The sequence below is a fragment of the Miniopterus natalensis genome, chromosome 18 (assembly GCF_054644295.1).
Source record: "Miniopterus natalensis isolate mMinNat1 chromosome 18, mMinNat1.hap1, whole genome shotgun sequence".
In the NCBI taxonomy this organism is placed as follows: domain Eukaryota; kingdom Metazoa; phylum Chordata; class Mammalia; order Chiroptera; family Miniopteridae; genus Miniopterus; species Miniopterus natalensis.
In genome coordinates this window covers 17193647-17207842 of record NC_142098.1, presented here as the reverse complement: position 1 = coordinate 17207842, position 14196 = coordinate 17193647, and the positions used below count along the sequence as shown (strand labels likewise).

The window sequence follows — 14196 nt, the reverse complement described above, 5'->3', positions numbered from 1 at the left end:
CTCTGTGCTGGGCCAGTGTCCTGTGGGTAGGACTAAGGAGGAAAAGGCCTCCTAATGAGAAGTGCCTCATTGGATGGTTGAGACACTTCTTTAAGAAATAAAATGTTACAGGTAAAGGTGTTCCTCTCTCCAGTTTGATTTCCTACTCTCTCCCCCCAGAGACAATAACTATTATGAGTTAGAGTGTGCCCTGACCTTGTTTTATACTTCTACTACACACACACACGTAGTTCTGTTTTGTGACATTTGGAAAACTTTGTGTAATTTGCATTATATTGAGCGCTGTGTTCCACATCTTGCTTTTCTCTCCCCATTACATTTCCAGGATTCATCCATGTTGGTCTAGTTCGGGGGCAGGGGGCTGCAAACCGTTTCCATAAAGGGCCAGGCAGCAAATATTTTGGGTTCTGTGGGCCACATCAGGTCTCCATCACACATTCTTTTTTATTGTTTTTTACTTTTTGCTTTGTTCTTTTGTTCTTTAAAAGTGTGAAAACCATTCTTAGCTCGAGAGCCATGCAAACATATACCATGGCCCACTAGCCTAGAGCACCCCTGCACACTCGTTCATTCATTTTAACTGCTAGAGAGTGTCCCACTGCGTGGCTGTGACACAGTGTATATTCGGATCAATAGATGCATTAGGTTATTTACAGTGTTCTGCTCGGACCAGCTCTATCTGGAATCTGTTTTCCACTAGCTTCTGAAGTGGACTCTAGTCAGACTCCAAGCCCAGGACTGGGTTCTAGGAGAAATCGGAGTTCATATAGCAGAGTCCTCTGGATAAAGAAATAAAAATGCTGTGTGTGCATGTGTCCAAGGGAGTGTGTGCTTGTGTGTGTGTTATGTGTGCACATGTATGCTGCACGTGTTACGTGTGCACATATGTTTGTGCACAATCATGTGTGTACATAGAGAGACCACAAGTAGCTACTCACACATCACTGTCTATAAACCCAATTATACAACATTAAAGCCTGATTCTCACTGACATCCCTTTGAAGAACTAGGCGCTGCAGGACACCGTTCACTTATCAGCTACTCCAGGCTGCAGCGAGTTTCTAAATGGAGACTTCCTCCCTCAGTTTGTTGAAATACAGATTCCCAGGCCCATCCAACCTGTGGAACCAACATCCCAAGTGACAGCAGCCTCCAGCACACAGACCCAGTGTTTCTCTATTTTTACACAAAATTTTTATAATACACACATCTGCTACTACCAATCCATGTATTAAATATTAGTAAGACAGTCTATTTGTTTAGAATAAAAAGAATAGAAATAGACATGACGGTATTTTCCTCTTACAAATAAGGGATTTTCTCGTTCCCCCTACTTTGGAGACCCCTGGCCTGCAGGTATCAGTAATGAATGAGCAGGTTCCCAAAGATTGCCCACTTCTCCTCTCTCTCTGCCAAATTCTTAGATCACAGTTAATCCAAGGCGGAATTGCCCGATGACTCCCAAAGCACTCATGTTCATTTTATACTCAAAGTCACGTCATTGAGAAAAGAAAGGTGCATGTATACTATGTATAAGAGATCAAATGTGGTTTTTTTGTTCTCGGCTAAATGGAGAGGCATCCTTTCTGGCAGCACATGGTTATCCCACTGTAGGTAAAGGCACCTGTAGGTAAAGCCAAAATCATCCTCAAAAAGGAGCTCTGGACCTCCCTACACAGCTGGAAAGGTACTCGGGTGACCTTCCAGTGGTTTGCACCACAAGACAGATATTTCCAGCTCAAAACACAGTTAAGAACAGATGTTACCACTCACTTGTTTGACTTCCAAAAGAACCTCGGTCAGGCTCTATATACAAGGCTTAAGATTACTTAATAATTGTTCATTTGGCCGTGGCTGGTTTCGCTCAGTGGTTAGAGCGTCAGCCTGTGGGCTAAAGGATTCGGATTCGATTCCGGCCAAGGGCACGGACCTCAGTGGCCGGGGTGCATGCACAAGGCAGCCCATCGATGTGTCTCTCTCCCCTCCACTCTCCCTGAGAAGCAATAGGAAAAATATCCTCAGGTGAGGATTAAAAAAAGCTATTGTTCATTTGAACATTAGAGACGCCTGCCAAATAGTAATTCTTGTTTTATTATGTACCTGCCCCAAGATGTTCTTCCTGGCCAAAAAGGGATGTTCCTAATAAGAAATGAGAGACTGGGTCAGAGCTAGCATAAGTAAGTAACCATGGGGTCCTGTGGCTCCCGCTCTCATAAAAGCAGAAGTCAGTGGCCACCCCTCCTGTGCCTCTGTTGACATGGCGTTGACAAGAGGCTACACGGAAAGGGGCCTAAACCATTAAACAAGGTGGGGCAGCGGGTTCTAAAAGCACTGAAACTAGATTATAAAGCGCAAGGGAAGATACCTTCCCAACTCAGCCAGAGTCCTTGAAAGAATTTTGGGATCTGGTAGAATCTGCTTGGTGTGTCTTTAAAGCAGCAGTTGGCAAAGTACGTCCTGGGGGCCAGATACGGCCCACTTCCTGTTTTTGTAAATAAAGTTTTATTGGAACACAGCCATGCCCATTCATTTACATACTGTCTGTGGCTGCTTTCTTTTACAATGGCAGGGTTGAATGGTTGCCACAGAGACCATATGACCCACAGATCCAGAAATATTTGGCCCTTTAAAAAGGTGCCAATAAAAATGTGAAGTGATCAGTTGCAGTGACCACATCATACAACGTGGGAAGAAAAAATGGATTTTCTCCTCCCCTCAAATAATATTCAGATCCAGGTAGACTAGCATTAACTAAACACGCTGATGTTCTGTGGCTTTTCTCTCTATTTTCTTCACTAGCCTGGTGATTTTATCCCACTTTATAGATGAGAAAACTCAGGAAGGCCCCAAGGTCCCATGTGAGTAAGCAGTGAGGCCAGCATGCACCATTAGATTGCCTCCCTCATGGAAAAAGATTATAAAAACATTTCAGTTTATTATGCTACTGTAGATGCCTTTATTGCAACTGAGAACTGAACATCTAAAAATAAAGGAAATAAAGCTAATGACATTGAAAGTAATAAAAAATGTAAATGAAATTATTTTTACTGCCAATTGTGTTGTTTAAATTACGCATTGACGACATTGAGGGGACGCATCATTCTGCCCCTAGGACTCTCCCAAGGTCCTAGGCAAGTTGGCACTTCCATTAGGCTGTGATGTTAGTTTATGTAGGGCTCTGTGTGGTGTGGCACAGTCAGGCTCAAGAAAAAATATGGTCTAAAGCCTTTTTAAACATTTCCCTAGGCTTAATTAATTAGCAATAGCCAGAATATAAAAGGACAGATCAGATGAACCATATAAACAAGGACCAGAATGAAATGGCTGTACCTTGGAAATAAGGGGGCATTGAATTATAACCTCAGTCACAAGAAAGACGATTAAAGAGGTGAAGAGTGAGATGAGCAAAAAAACATATTTTCATTCTAATGCTTTTTATTAAGGTATTCCATATAATTCACCCATTTTAAGTGTACAGCGTGAATTTCAGTAACTACACAATAGTACACACCACAATCAAAAGTTGCCTTGTACCCCTTTGCTATTGATCACCCCCCCAATCCAGATTCTCCTTAATCTGCCTTCTCTAATTATAGTCTTGTTTTTTTCTAGAATTTTCTATAAATGGAATCATACAAGTCATGTTGTTGAGAGTATCATTATTTTATTTTTTTTAATTGTGAATGTGTTACAAACAGAGACGGGGCCTGGAGAAGCATCAGTCCCGGGTAGAGCAGGCTGCCCTCTGCCGGAGGTGGCCCCGAGTTGTGCGTGGCAGAGGAGCTGCGGTTCCTTAAAGTGGTACAACTTCATGGACTTTGTATGTGCCATGCACGTGCAAAGCTAAGAGCTTTACATAAATTATATAGCCGATCTCATGCAATCAACTTAACAGTCCTAGAAAGAATCATTTACGTTACAGTCTAAATTGACTTAAAAACGGGGATTAGCAACTTTCTAATTTAGTGGGTGTATTCAACCAAAATTTTTTTTTCTGTTCTTCTCAATGAACAAAATTATTATTTTATGGTCTTGGTACCCCACTGGAAAATATTTTTAAATAAAATTAGTGATGCCATTTAATATGTTCTTTTCACATCCTTCTCGAGATGCGAGTGAATCTGCAGGATCCAATTTACTCCAATTTACTGCAGCCAAGCAACCAAAGAGTTTAAGGCAGTGGCAGCAAGGCAATGAAAACCTTGAGTGAAATAAGGAACTAAATGAGTTCAGAAGACTCCTAACTGCAAAGGAATTCACTTGTCGAGCAATAAAAGGTCCCTGGTGTAGTAACAACCACCAGAAGTGGCACCTGAAGTAACTTGCTCGTTTCCATGGCCCTTTCTATTAAAACAGCTTTAACCCTGAACCTTCTTAATATCACCTTTTTGCACTTGAGTCACATTACAAACACTTTTTATCTAAAACTTAGATATGCTGCTTTAAATTTTCCAACAGATTAATGACAGGTTCAGCCTCTAAAAGCAGCAGGTGCAGAGTAGGTGAGTGAGTTCTGCAAACTGAACCACCCAACAGGATTTGAGTGAACAGGCCCGAGCTCTAGAGTAACCCGTTATAGTTCTAGTGGTCAGTTCATTCCAGAATGAACTGCACTGACGTTATGTCATAGGTTGATCTTCCCACATTTTTATTTCCTTGATATTAACAAAAGACTTGGTGATACCAGCCCCTGTACAAATTCAAGATATAATAATAATTAAGCAAAAATGTCAGAGAACGAGCTATTTCCACTCATGCTATTATCAAGCAGGATGGAAGGCCCTGGGCTAGTGGGCAACCTCAAGAATAACCTCAAGAATACCTTTGGCAACTTCAGTAAACTTTAATAAGACAATTCAGGCCATGACGTTGGCTGAAGTGGCCATGAGCTAAACACAGGCAGCCTCTGGAAGTTGGAAAAGTCAAGGGAATGGCTTCTCTCCCAAGAGCCTCCAGAAGGAACACAGCCCTGCCAATGCCTTGATTTTAGCCCCATAAGACCCATTTTGAACTTCTGACCTCCAGAACTGTAAGAGAACGAATTTGTGTTGTTTAAGCCAGTAAGTTTGTGGTCCTTTGTAACAGCAGCCACAGGAAACTCATACACCATGTCTGAAGAACCACCAATAGGTACTTTGCTCTTGTCCATGACCAAAAAAAATAATATGTCTGGGACAATCACCAACCTCTAATCTACCAAGTCAACTTGTTGGTAAAATAGCTAAGCTCTGGGCTCACTGGTAGCAGAGATAACAGCCGCTGCTGGTGGTCTGAGATGAGATGTTTGGCATCAAGGTTTTTTGGAGAAGTCCAGCTTTTTAAGACATAAACCAGCAGAACTGTTCCTTCTCTCTTCAAATGCTATACTTAAGAAAAATTTTTTCTGAGGCAGTGCAGTGTTTATAAATGCATCTATTACAGCCTGTCAGTCACGTATCCAGTATTCAGCTAAAATGTTTTGAATCGAGCTGCAATATTCTTTGACTTAAATTCTGAATCTTTGCCATTCAGGTCTGTGAGAACTCCTGACTGACGTCTGACGCTTGACTACCAAGTTTCCATAGCAACAGGAAGAAAAAAAATCCAAATCTGAAGATTGCCGTTTACAGCTCTCGAACTTCACAACTAGGCCTCAATTGCTCCAGAGTTTCATTTTCTTTGCAATTTCACTTAGTCTGTACTTCACCATTTTGGCAGCATCTTCCTTTCTCCTTTAATTAATGGAATCCTCTGAATTTTTCCCTGAATGTTTAAAGATCATGGCATATAACGTGACCTTCTGGGAGCAGGGACAATGACTACTCTTTCTGATGTGTTGCCATGTTGCTAGTCGGCACTCCACACATCCAGCTTTGTCTGTGGGTTAGGATCTGTATATGTATGAGCATCTGTATGTGTACATACCCAGTATTTATAGAGCGAGACTAGACAGAAGCCCAGCTCCTGGAGAGGCTAAACAAAGAAGGGATAGCAGCCACGGCAGCTGCCCCCCAGGTCCTCAGCAGCAAGGAGGCACTAGCACAGACCACAGAGCTGACGCTTCTCCAGCGTCCCACTCAATCTGGATGCTGCCGCGACCAGCAGGAGGGAGAGCAGAGACAGAAGCCCTTTCTCTTTAGTCTGAGGACTACAACCAGTTTTCACTGCCATCAGATGCCTCGATCCTGAGCGAGAGTGGCGAGGAGCAGAGCAGGAAATGTCACCATCAAATGCCAAGAGGAGGGCCGCAATATTCCCTCATGGGCATCTGTCTGCATTTGTATGTGTCCTAAATCCACAGTCCCGCTGTGGACTTAGTTCTTATGGGGACACAGATCATGGAAGAGAACCTCTCCCTCCTCGGTATATTTACAATCACAAGTGTCACCGTGGAGGTCACACATGCATATAGAGAGGTTGACAGATACCGTGTGTATACATATATATGCCCACATGTATAGACATACACTTATGCACATGCACACCATTTGTTTCATATACATGCATAAAATAGAGTAAATACAGGTAGTTTTAAAAGTACCCTTTTGTGTGAATCGACTACAGTTGTTTGCAAACCTAAAAATAAAAGGCGTTCATTATGTATGAAAAGTAATCGATCTTTATTCTGTGAGCATGTAAAAGTAAGAGGAAAGTTAGTGCTTGTACTAAGATTGCCTTCTTGTTGATAAACTCTCAATGGACCATCAAAGCTCACGCCAAATTTTTCTATCAGATAAAACTAGCGACAGCCTGTGGCTTTTTATTAGAGCTCGCCACCAACTAGGGTAAGTGTCTTAGCACATTTTAATGCCGTTGCTTACTAAAGGTTTTAACCACACGCGCACACATGCACACACACGCTTTCTTACGCAATCTCTGTTGGCATCTGTGCTTTTCAGTTCGCCTTCTGTAGGAAGTAGAAGTCCCATGTTGTCTTTATTGTAGTAAAATTATGCCGGTAGAGTTCCATATATTGTATTTGTTTCTATAGTAAATCTTTTTGGAGCATATAGAATGCAGAGATTTTTTTCTCCATTAAAATAAATGGGTATTGGTGGTTAAAACTGCTGGACAATAGCTTTTCTCTGGTTTCTATGTTGTGTCTACTGTCAGTGATGCTGAGTCTTGTCTTAGTGCAAGTTCACATTTTTGACCGGCCTTTGGGGCTCCCCCGTGAATCTCCTGTTAGGTGAGTGAGTCTGAAAAGCCAGAGGCGCCCACTCACAGCTTGGGCCAGGCACTCCTCTTGCCACCACAATGAAGGATTGGAGCATTTCGCGGTCTGCTGTGAGGATGATCCCACACTCACAGGGGAGCAAGATCCTCCTCGGTTTGATGACTGCATGACACGTAGTCACAACCATCTACCTACAGTCCTGGGGCATGGGTATTTTTTCTCTTGAACAATTCCTGTTGCTCAGTCAGGAGATGCCAGGCTCTGAACATGCCCACGAGTGCCCAGGGCTGGCTCAGGGGGACCCAAGTGTGCGCATTCACAGCTCCTCTGCTGGCTTTACAGACGCAGCCCCCTATCTCCCTGCTGGGCTCGCTCCCCTCGTCCCACAAGGTAGGGGGGAAATGGTCACCCTGGAACAAGCCGAGGGCCATCCTCGGGTGGCCAGGTGCTCGGCAGCCGGACCCCGAGGCGAGCTGGCCGAGAGGGAAAGCTGGCCCTCCTGGTGAGCCGGCCACCCCCGGGGACAAATCCCGGCGTCAGTGCCCCATCGCGCAACTAAACAAGTGAGGCCCCCCCTTCATTCGAGCCAGTAGGCTCTGCTGTACTTCGCAAATGGTTATTTTTCTCTTGAAAAAGAGAAATCAAGCCAGTGGATTAACTTAGCTTAGAACACAGAGAAATAGGAGTAAAGTGCATCTGTCACTAACAAGTCCAACTTGCCTTAATTTTCCTCTAAGTACATCCCCCTGTCCCGAGAGTTCTTACCGGGACAGATATTTCCATCGTGTTGTTCTTTTTATTCCTTCCACACACAAAAAAGACCAAGTCTTAGAAGCCACAGTGGTAGCATGTGCTGAATTATAGGATGTTTTTTAACTTGATAGAACCCATTTTCCCTGTTTACTGAAAGCAAAAGTATAGTCCAAGCATGTCATTATTATCAATGCATTTTCTTTTAGTTCAACTTACTGAAAAAAGAAAAAGTCAGGTAAGAGCCAGAAATTGCTTTTCCCGATGACTGAGCACAAGACTGAGGATTTTGTTTCCATTGGGTGAACAGTCACGCCTTCGCTTTTTATTAACACATCAACCACCTTAGTTCATTAAAAACAACATTTCCCCCAGTGTCCATGTGATAAATTATTTCATATATGTTTTAACGAGAACATGCAAACATTTTCTGATTTTGGTAAAAGTCACCTTAACACTGCCAGTTCTCTCCTACTGAACATCATTGCAGGGAGATGTACCTGCCATGACTCTCACCCAACACCTGCAGATCTGAACATCATGACAAAATAAATCCAGCTAAATTTCATGGTGGGCAGCAAATAAGACTTTGATTCTTGAGGAATATTTGCAGAAAAGTTTGACAACTTTTCCCAGAATTTCAAAATGTCATTTTAAACCTTCTGTTCAATGAAATAACCCTCTACTATCAAACTCTTGAAATATCTCATATTAAATTTCATACATTAGATCTTAATCTTAAGACGTGGCAGTTAAAAAAGTATTAACAAGCTCTGCTTGATGCTGGGTTTAGTGCAACTGTCCCAATACACAAACTACCCAGGTGATTCTGAAAAAAAGAGTCCGTAGTTCTCCTGGCGTGGATGAGCAAGGTACAAAAATGGAACTGATGATGATGATGATGATGATGGTTTACATTTATTAGTTAATTATTATGATGCTCACACTGTGCAAAATCCTTTATACCTATTAACTCATTGAGTCATTACAACAGCTCTATGAGGCAAGAACTACTTTCTTCTCCAGGTTACAGATAGAGAAAACTGAGGCTCAGGAGAATCAATGGCTTCCCAAGGTAAGTGGCCGTCAGAGCCAGCACCAGGGCTCATGTGGGTCCCACTCTAGCACAGGGCCACTGCCAACTCTGCAGCAAAAACAGACAAAAGGCTACTTCTGACCAGGAAACCTTTATCTGAAAGCCAATTAACGTGACTGTCCAGACCAACTAAACAGACCTTCTACATTTTCTTAATTCTAAGAACTTTCTGTTAAGAACTGTGAGCACTATTCTAAATTCATACTGGAACCTTAGAAATGTTTCCCGTACAAGATATTATCATTTTCTTAAGTATTTCCTCCCTTTCTTTCCCTGGCTTGTCAGCAGGTACATGAGGGGCTTCTACCAGATTAATTAGGAGTCTCAGTTATCCGAAAGAAGATTCGTGCCCCCCCCAAGGACCTAGTCACAGCCAAACCAACTGAGGGGAGGGAAAGCTGAGGGAGAAAGTAGGGTGGGATCTTCAAGGGCTTGGACAGTGCTCGGCTGCAGACAAATTCTAAAGGATCTTCGAGCAGTTTCTGGTTTTGTAAATGTAGCACATTAATCTATCCACGTGTAGTTGGCTTAAGCGTGAATCAACAGGTAGATCACACCAAGAGAAAGGTGAGCACTGAGAAAGAGCAAACCGCCTTTCCTGTTTAACTTCTATGTAATAATATCAATAACAATAACCTACTAACCTGCCTGCACGTTTCACAAAGGTGACGCCCCCGCCTTCTCTTCTCACCTGGCCGTTGAGACTTGTCTCATAACCTGATGATAAGATGCTTTCACAATTGCTCGACTAAAGCAATCAATAATTCTCGTCCTGTGTAAAACCGGTTGCTCTTATTATATTTCCTATTGCTAGTGGATTTCAGCCCACTACAGAAAAAATGCTATCGCTTTGACTATGTTTATACAAAATCTTATACAAATATGTAGAGACAGAAAAAAAATGGCAGGAATGAATGTGTGAGCAAGGATTTCAGATGAGAACTTTAATTCCATAAATTAATAAGTCTATCACTTAAGCAGAAATAATTTAGGTATTTATGAAATTCGGTGGGCAGAAAGGCGCCTTCCTGCCACTCATGCTACATCGCCGTCGTAGCGTTAATGGCTGGAGGGCTGTCCAGCCGGATGCACCTTTGAACTGTCTTACTTGGCCCCCGCGTGCTAGCTGAGGCTACATTTATTTTCACTATGAAGCTCTGAACCTTTGAGAAGGTGGCTCAGAGAAGCACTATTAGTATATGCTGAAATTTTCTACTTTTCTAAAGCTTTTTCTTTAGAAAGTAATAAAGTCATCCTTTATTCAGATTATTAATGAGTTGGAAATGAAAGCTATATGAAAAAAATTACATGTCGTCATGCACATATCAGCACCGTTCTGATGTTAAATATTAACATCAAGATAAAGATAGTATTACCCCAAGATAAAAATATTCAGAAATTTTCAATGAATTTTTTCCATAAACACACTAAAGGGATAAAGGTTTGTCATTTAAAAGTACTTCAGTCTATTGCAGATGCAGGTCCTCTGGGCCCCAGATGCTGAATTGCTTACAGTTCCTGAGCTGTAAATTAACGTTTGGTTTACTCTGGTTGCAAAGACATTTGTAAGTGTTTTGTAAAGTATTCAAATAAAGGTTATCTGGGATTTTTAATGTGTGTACTTGGTCTTGGACCATCTTAGTAGAAACACAGTGACAGAGCAAAGGGAATTTTTTTCAAATGATGCTCTGATTGTCCTATGATGTCTAAACATCAAGACTAAAACCAAGCACTGCCTGCCTAATAACTAATTATTTTCCTTTCTTCTTTCCTAACAGTCAAATTTCCTAACAGTCTGGAAAAAATTAGATAGGTGATAGATTACATTAGATTACATCAGATAGATAATAGATTGATAATCAGTGATAGACTGATGCTAGACAGATAAACAGATCGAGGATAGTTGATAGATGGATAGATAGATAATAGGTAGATAGGATAGACAGCAAGATTATTTTGGTGAGATCCTTAACAAAAGGAAGGGTCCTAATATTTAAAAAGTGCCTCCTGTGTTTTACATATTTATTTATGGATTTGAAGAGATGGAAAGGTATAAAATGTCCAGTAAGGGCTGGGAGTGCAGCCCAGGTCAGGGATGAGGCGTCGTGTCCTGGGACTGCTGTGCCACACCAGCAGGTGTGTGACTCTCAGCTGCAGCAACCTGGAAGGAAACCAGGCGAACCGCGGCTCAGACCAGGGCTGGGTGAGGCAAGTGCAACTAGGGAAAGGGCGAGTTAAAGCCCTAAGGCTGCGGCGATCATTCCTTCTCCGCCTGTGCAAGGCAAACACACAGGACCTCTCGTCGCAGTGTAGACGTGCGTGGACATTAACACCCCCTTGTGCAGACCCGGGAAAGGAGGAGTGAGGAGAGAACGGCCCAGCTTGAACCAAAGAACAATTATGAAACTACCACATTAAGCTCATGTAAAACCAAACCGTCTTGAAGGGGGAAAGAGAATTACCTCAGTTACACAATTAGTCTAGAAAGAGCTGTAAAAAAAATGCTAAGATACGACAACTATGACACTTAAAGGTTTAAAATGAGGGTTGTTCGAAATGGAAGTTTTAAAGGTTAATTACTAGTGCCTTACACATAATACAGTAGTTTTGTTAATGGAACAATATTCAGTTAGGTTCGGTGTGTCAACCCTATAAAATAAGTATATCAGCCGTGACTGTAAATTAGTGAAGCTTTTGGGTACAGCAGCTGTTAAAAGACCTTTGTCTCCGTGCAGAGAGAGTATGCTGTCTTTCTAAGCGCCAAAAAGAAAAAGTATCCACTAAAAAAGTGTCAAGTTTGCCTGGTGTTTATGTAAAGAAAATTTCACTTCAGATAAAAAGCCTTCAAGTCTCCTGCCAGAAACACACACACACCTCCTCTAATTTGTGTTCTATGTTGCTCCAGCCATAGGCCAGATGCGGTTAGAAATCAGAGTGTGGGTGCCCAGCCTTCTGTGCTGGGTGTGGTAGCCCCAGTGTTTGGGGTCCAAAGTGAAAAGGCCTGAAATGCCCCCCAGTATTGACTACTCACTATCCGAGTGATTCTGGAGCTTCATGTCAACGCTATAAAATACCAAGTATGATACAGATGGAAAGTGGTATGACTTTATCAGCTGTTATGGGTTGAATTGTGTTCCCCCAAGAAGACATGTTGAAGTCCCAACCCCCAGAACTTAAGAATGTGGCCTTATTTGGAAACAGGGTCTTTGCAGATAGAATTACAGTGGTACCTCGGATTTCAAGTGTAATCCATTCCAGAAGACCATTCGAGTTATGAAACATTTGAAAGCCGAGGGATCCACAGCTGACAACAGCTGGGCCTCAGGATCCTGCCCTCAGCGGAAGCCGCATGGCCTGTTCGACTTCCGAGGCCTGTTGGAAAACCGAAATGTTCTACAACGGAGACATTCAAAAACCGAGGTGCCACTGTAGTTTGGATAAGGCCATACTGGAGTGGGGTAGACCCCGACTCCATAAGAAGACACACACACACACACACACACACATGCAAAGGCCGGAGGCTGTGGGAAGAGGGAAGCAGGGGTTGGAGTGACCAAGCTAAGGAACACCTACAAGCCAAGGAACACCTACAGGCCAAGGAACACCTACAGGCCAAGGATCACCTACAGGCCAAGGAACACTTACAGGCCAAGGAACACCTACAGGCCAAGAACACCTACAGGCCAAGGATCACCTACAGGCCAAGGAACACCTACAGGCCAAGGATCACCTACAGGCCAAGGATCACCTACAGGCCAAGGAACACCTACAGGCCAAGGATCACCTACAGGCCAAGGAACACCTACAGGCCAAGGATCACCTACAGGCCAAGGAACACCTACAGGCCAAGGAACACCTACAGGCCAAGGATCACCTACAGGCCAAGGCACACCTACAGGCCAAGGCACACCTACAGGCCAAGGAACACCTACAGGCCAAGGATCACCTACAGGCCAAGGATCACCTACAAGCTAAGGAACGTCAAGAATTGCCAGGAGCCACCAGAAGCTGAGGGAGAGGCACAGGACAGATCCTGCTCAGAAGGAACCGACCCTGCCAACGCCCGCCCTCAGATTCCTCGCCCCCAGAGCCCTGAGAGGATACGTTTCCTTTGCTGTAAAGCCGCCCAGCGTGGTGCTTTGTAGCAGCAGCCCTGGGAAACTCCTGCCCGCCCTTCAGTCTCAATACATACGGAGGAAAGTTATCGAGAATGGCCCAAGGAAAAATAAATTCGTGCACGAAGAACAAGGGAACAGAATCCTAGGCAGTGTCCCTAGATCCCCCTAAAGCCAGGGTTTCTCCACTGAGGGCGCCCCCCCACCGACCTGCCCACCCCAGGAGACGTTGGCAGTGTCTGCAGGTTGTCACAGCCGAGCAGGGGGCTTCCAGTGGCACCTGCTGGGTAGCAGTGGGAGAAGCTGCTCAGCAGCCCACAGGGTACAGGGTACCCCCCCCCCAGGAAGGAGCGGGCCCAGGAGCCTGCAGCCCTGCCCTGCGCCCCCGCAGCAGCCCTGCCCTGCGCCCCCACAGCAGCCCTGCACCCCGACAGCAGCCCTGCACCCCGACAGCAGCCCTGCCCTGCGCCCCCACAGCAGCCCTGCCCTGCACCCCGACAGCAGCCCTGCCCTGCGCCCCCACAGCAGCCCTGCACCCCCACAGCAGCCCTGCCCTGCACCCCGACAGCAGCCCTGCCCTGCGCCCCCACAGCAGCCCTGCACCCCCACAGCAGCCCTGCACCCCCACAGCAGCCCTGCCCTGCGCCCCCACAGCAGCCCTGCACCCCGACAGCAGCCCTGCCCTGCGCCCCCACAGCAGCCCTGCCCTGCGCCCCCACAGCAGCCCTGCCCTGCACCCCGACAGCAGCCCTGCCCTGCGCCCCCACAGCAGCCCTGCGCCCCCACAGCCCGGGGCCCAGAACCGCAGGCGCGGGAGGGGAGGAGTCGGAGCCCCCGGGCTCAGGTCCTGCCTCTCGCTCCCTGTCTGGACTGCCTCGTTTAAGAGCCATGTCATTTTCTCAAAATTGTAAAACGGCGATAATTATATCACAGGGTTCTCCCGGGGATTAAGTTAAAGCACTGAGATGTTTTGTTTTTTCATTTATCTTTATTGCTGAAAGTATTACAGATGTCCCCCTTTTCCCCCATTAATCCCCTCCACCCAGCATCCGCCCGATCCCCACGCCTTCCCTCGGACT

General features: G+C 44.7%; 1 protein-coding gene across 1 annotated transcript in view; it reads left to right on the top strand.

The window, feature by feature from the left end:
* CDH13 (cadherin 13) overlaps positions 1–7056 on the top strand; it is an 897713-nt gene extending 890657 nt beyond the window's left edge. The window contains exon 14 of the mRNA XM_016197002.2: positions 5512–7056. Coding sequence (XP_016052488.1) covers positions 5512–5519 — 8 coding nt within the window. The 3' untranslated portion in view covers positions 5520–7056. The remainder of the gene's footprint in view (positions 1–5511) is intronic.
* Positions 7057–14196: the final 7140 nt, after the last annotated feature.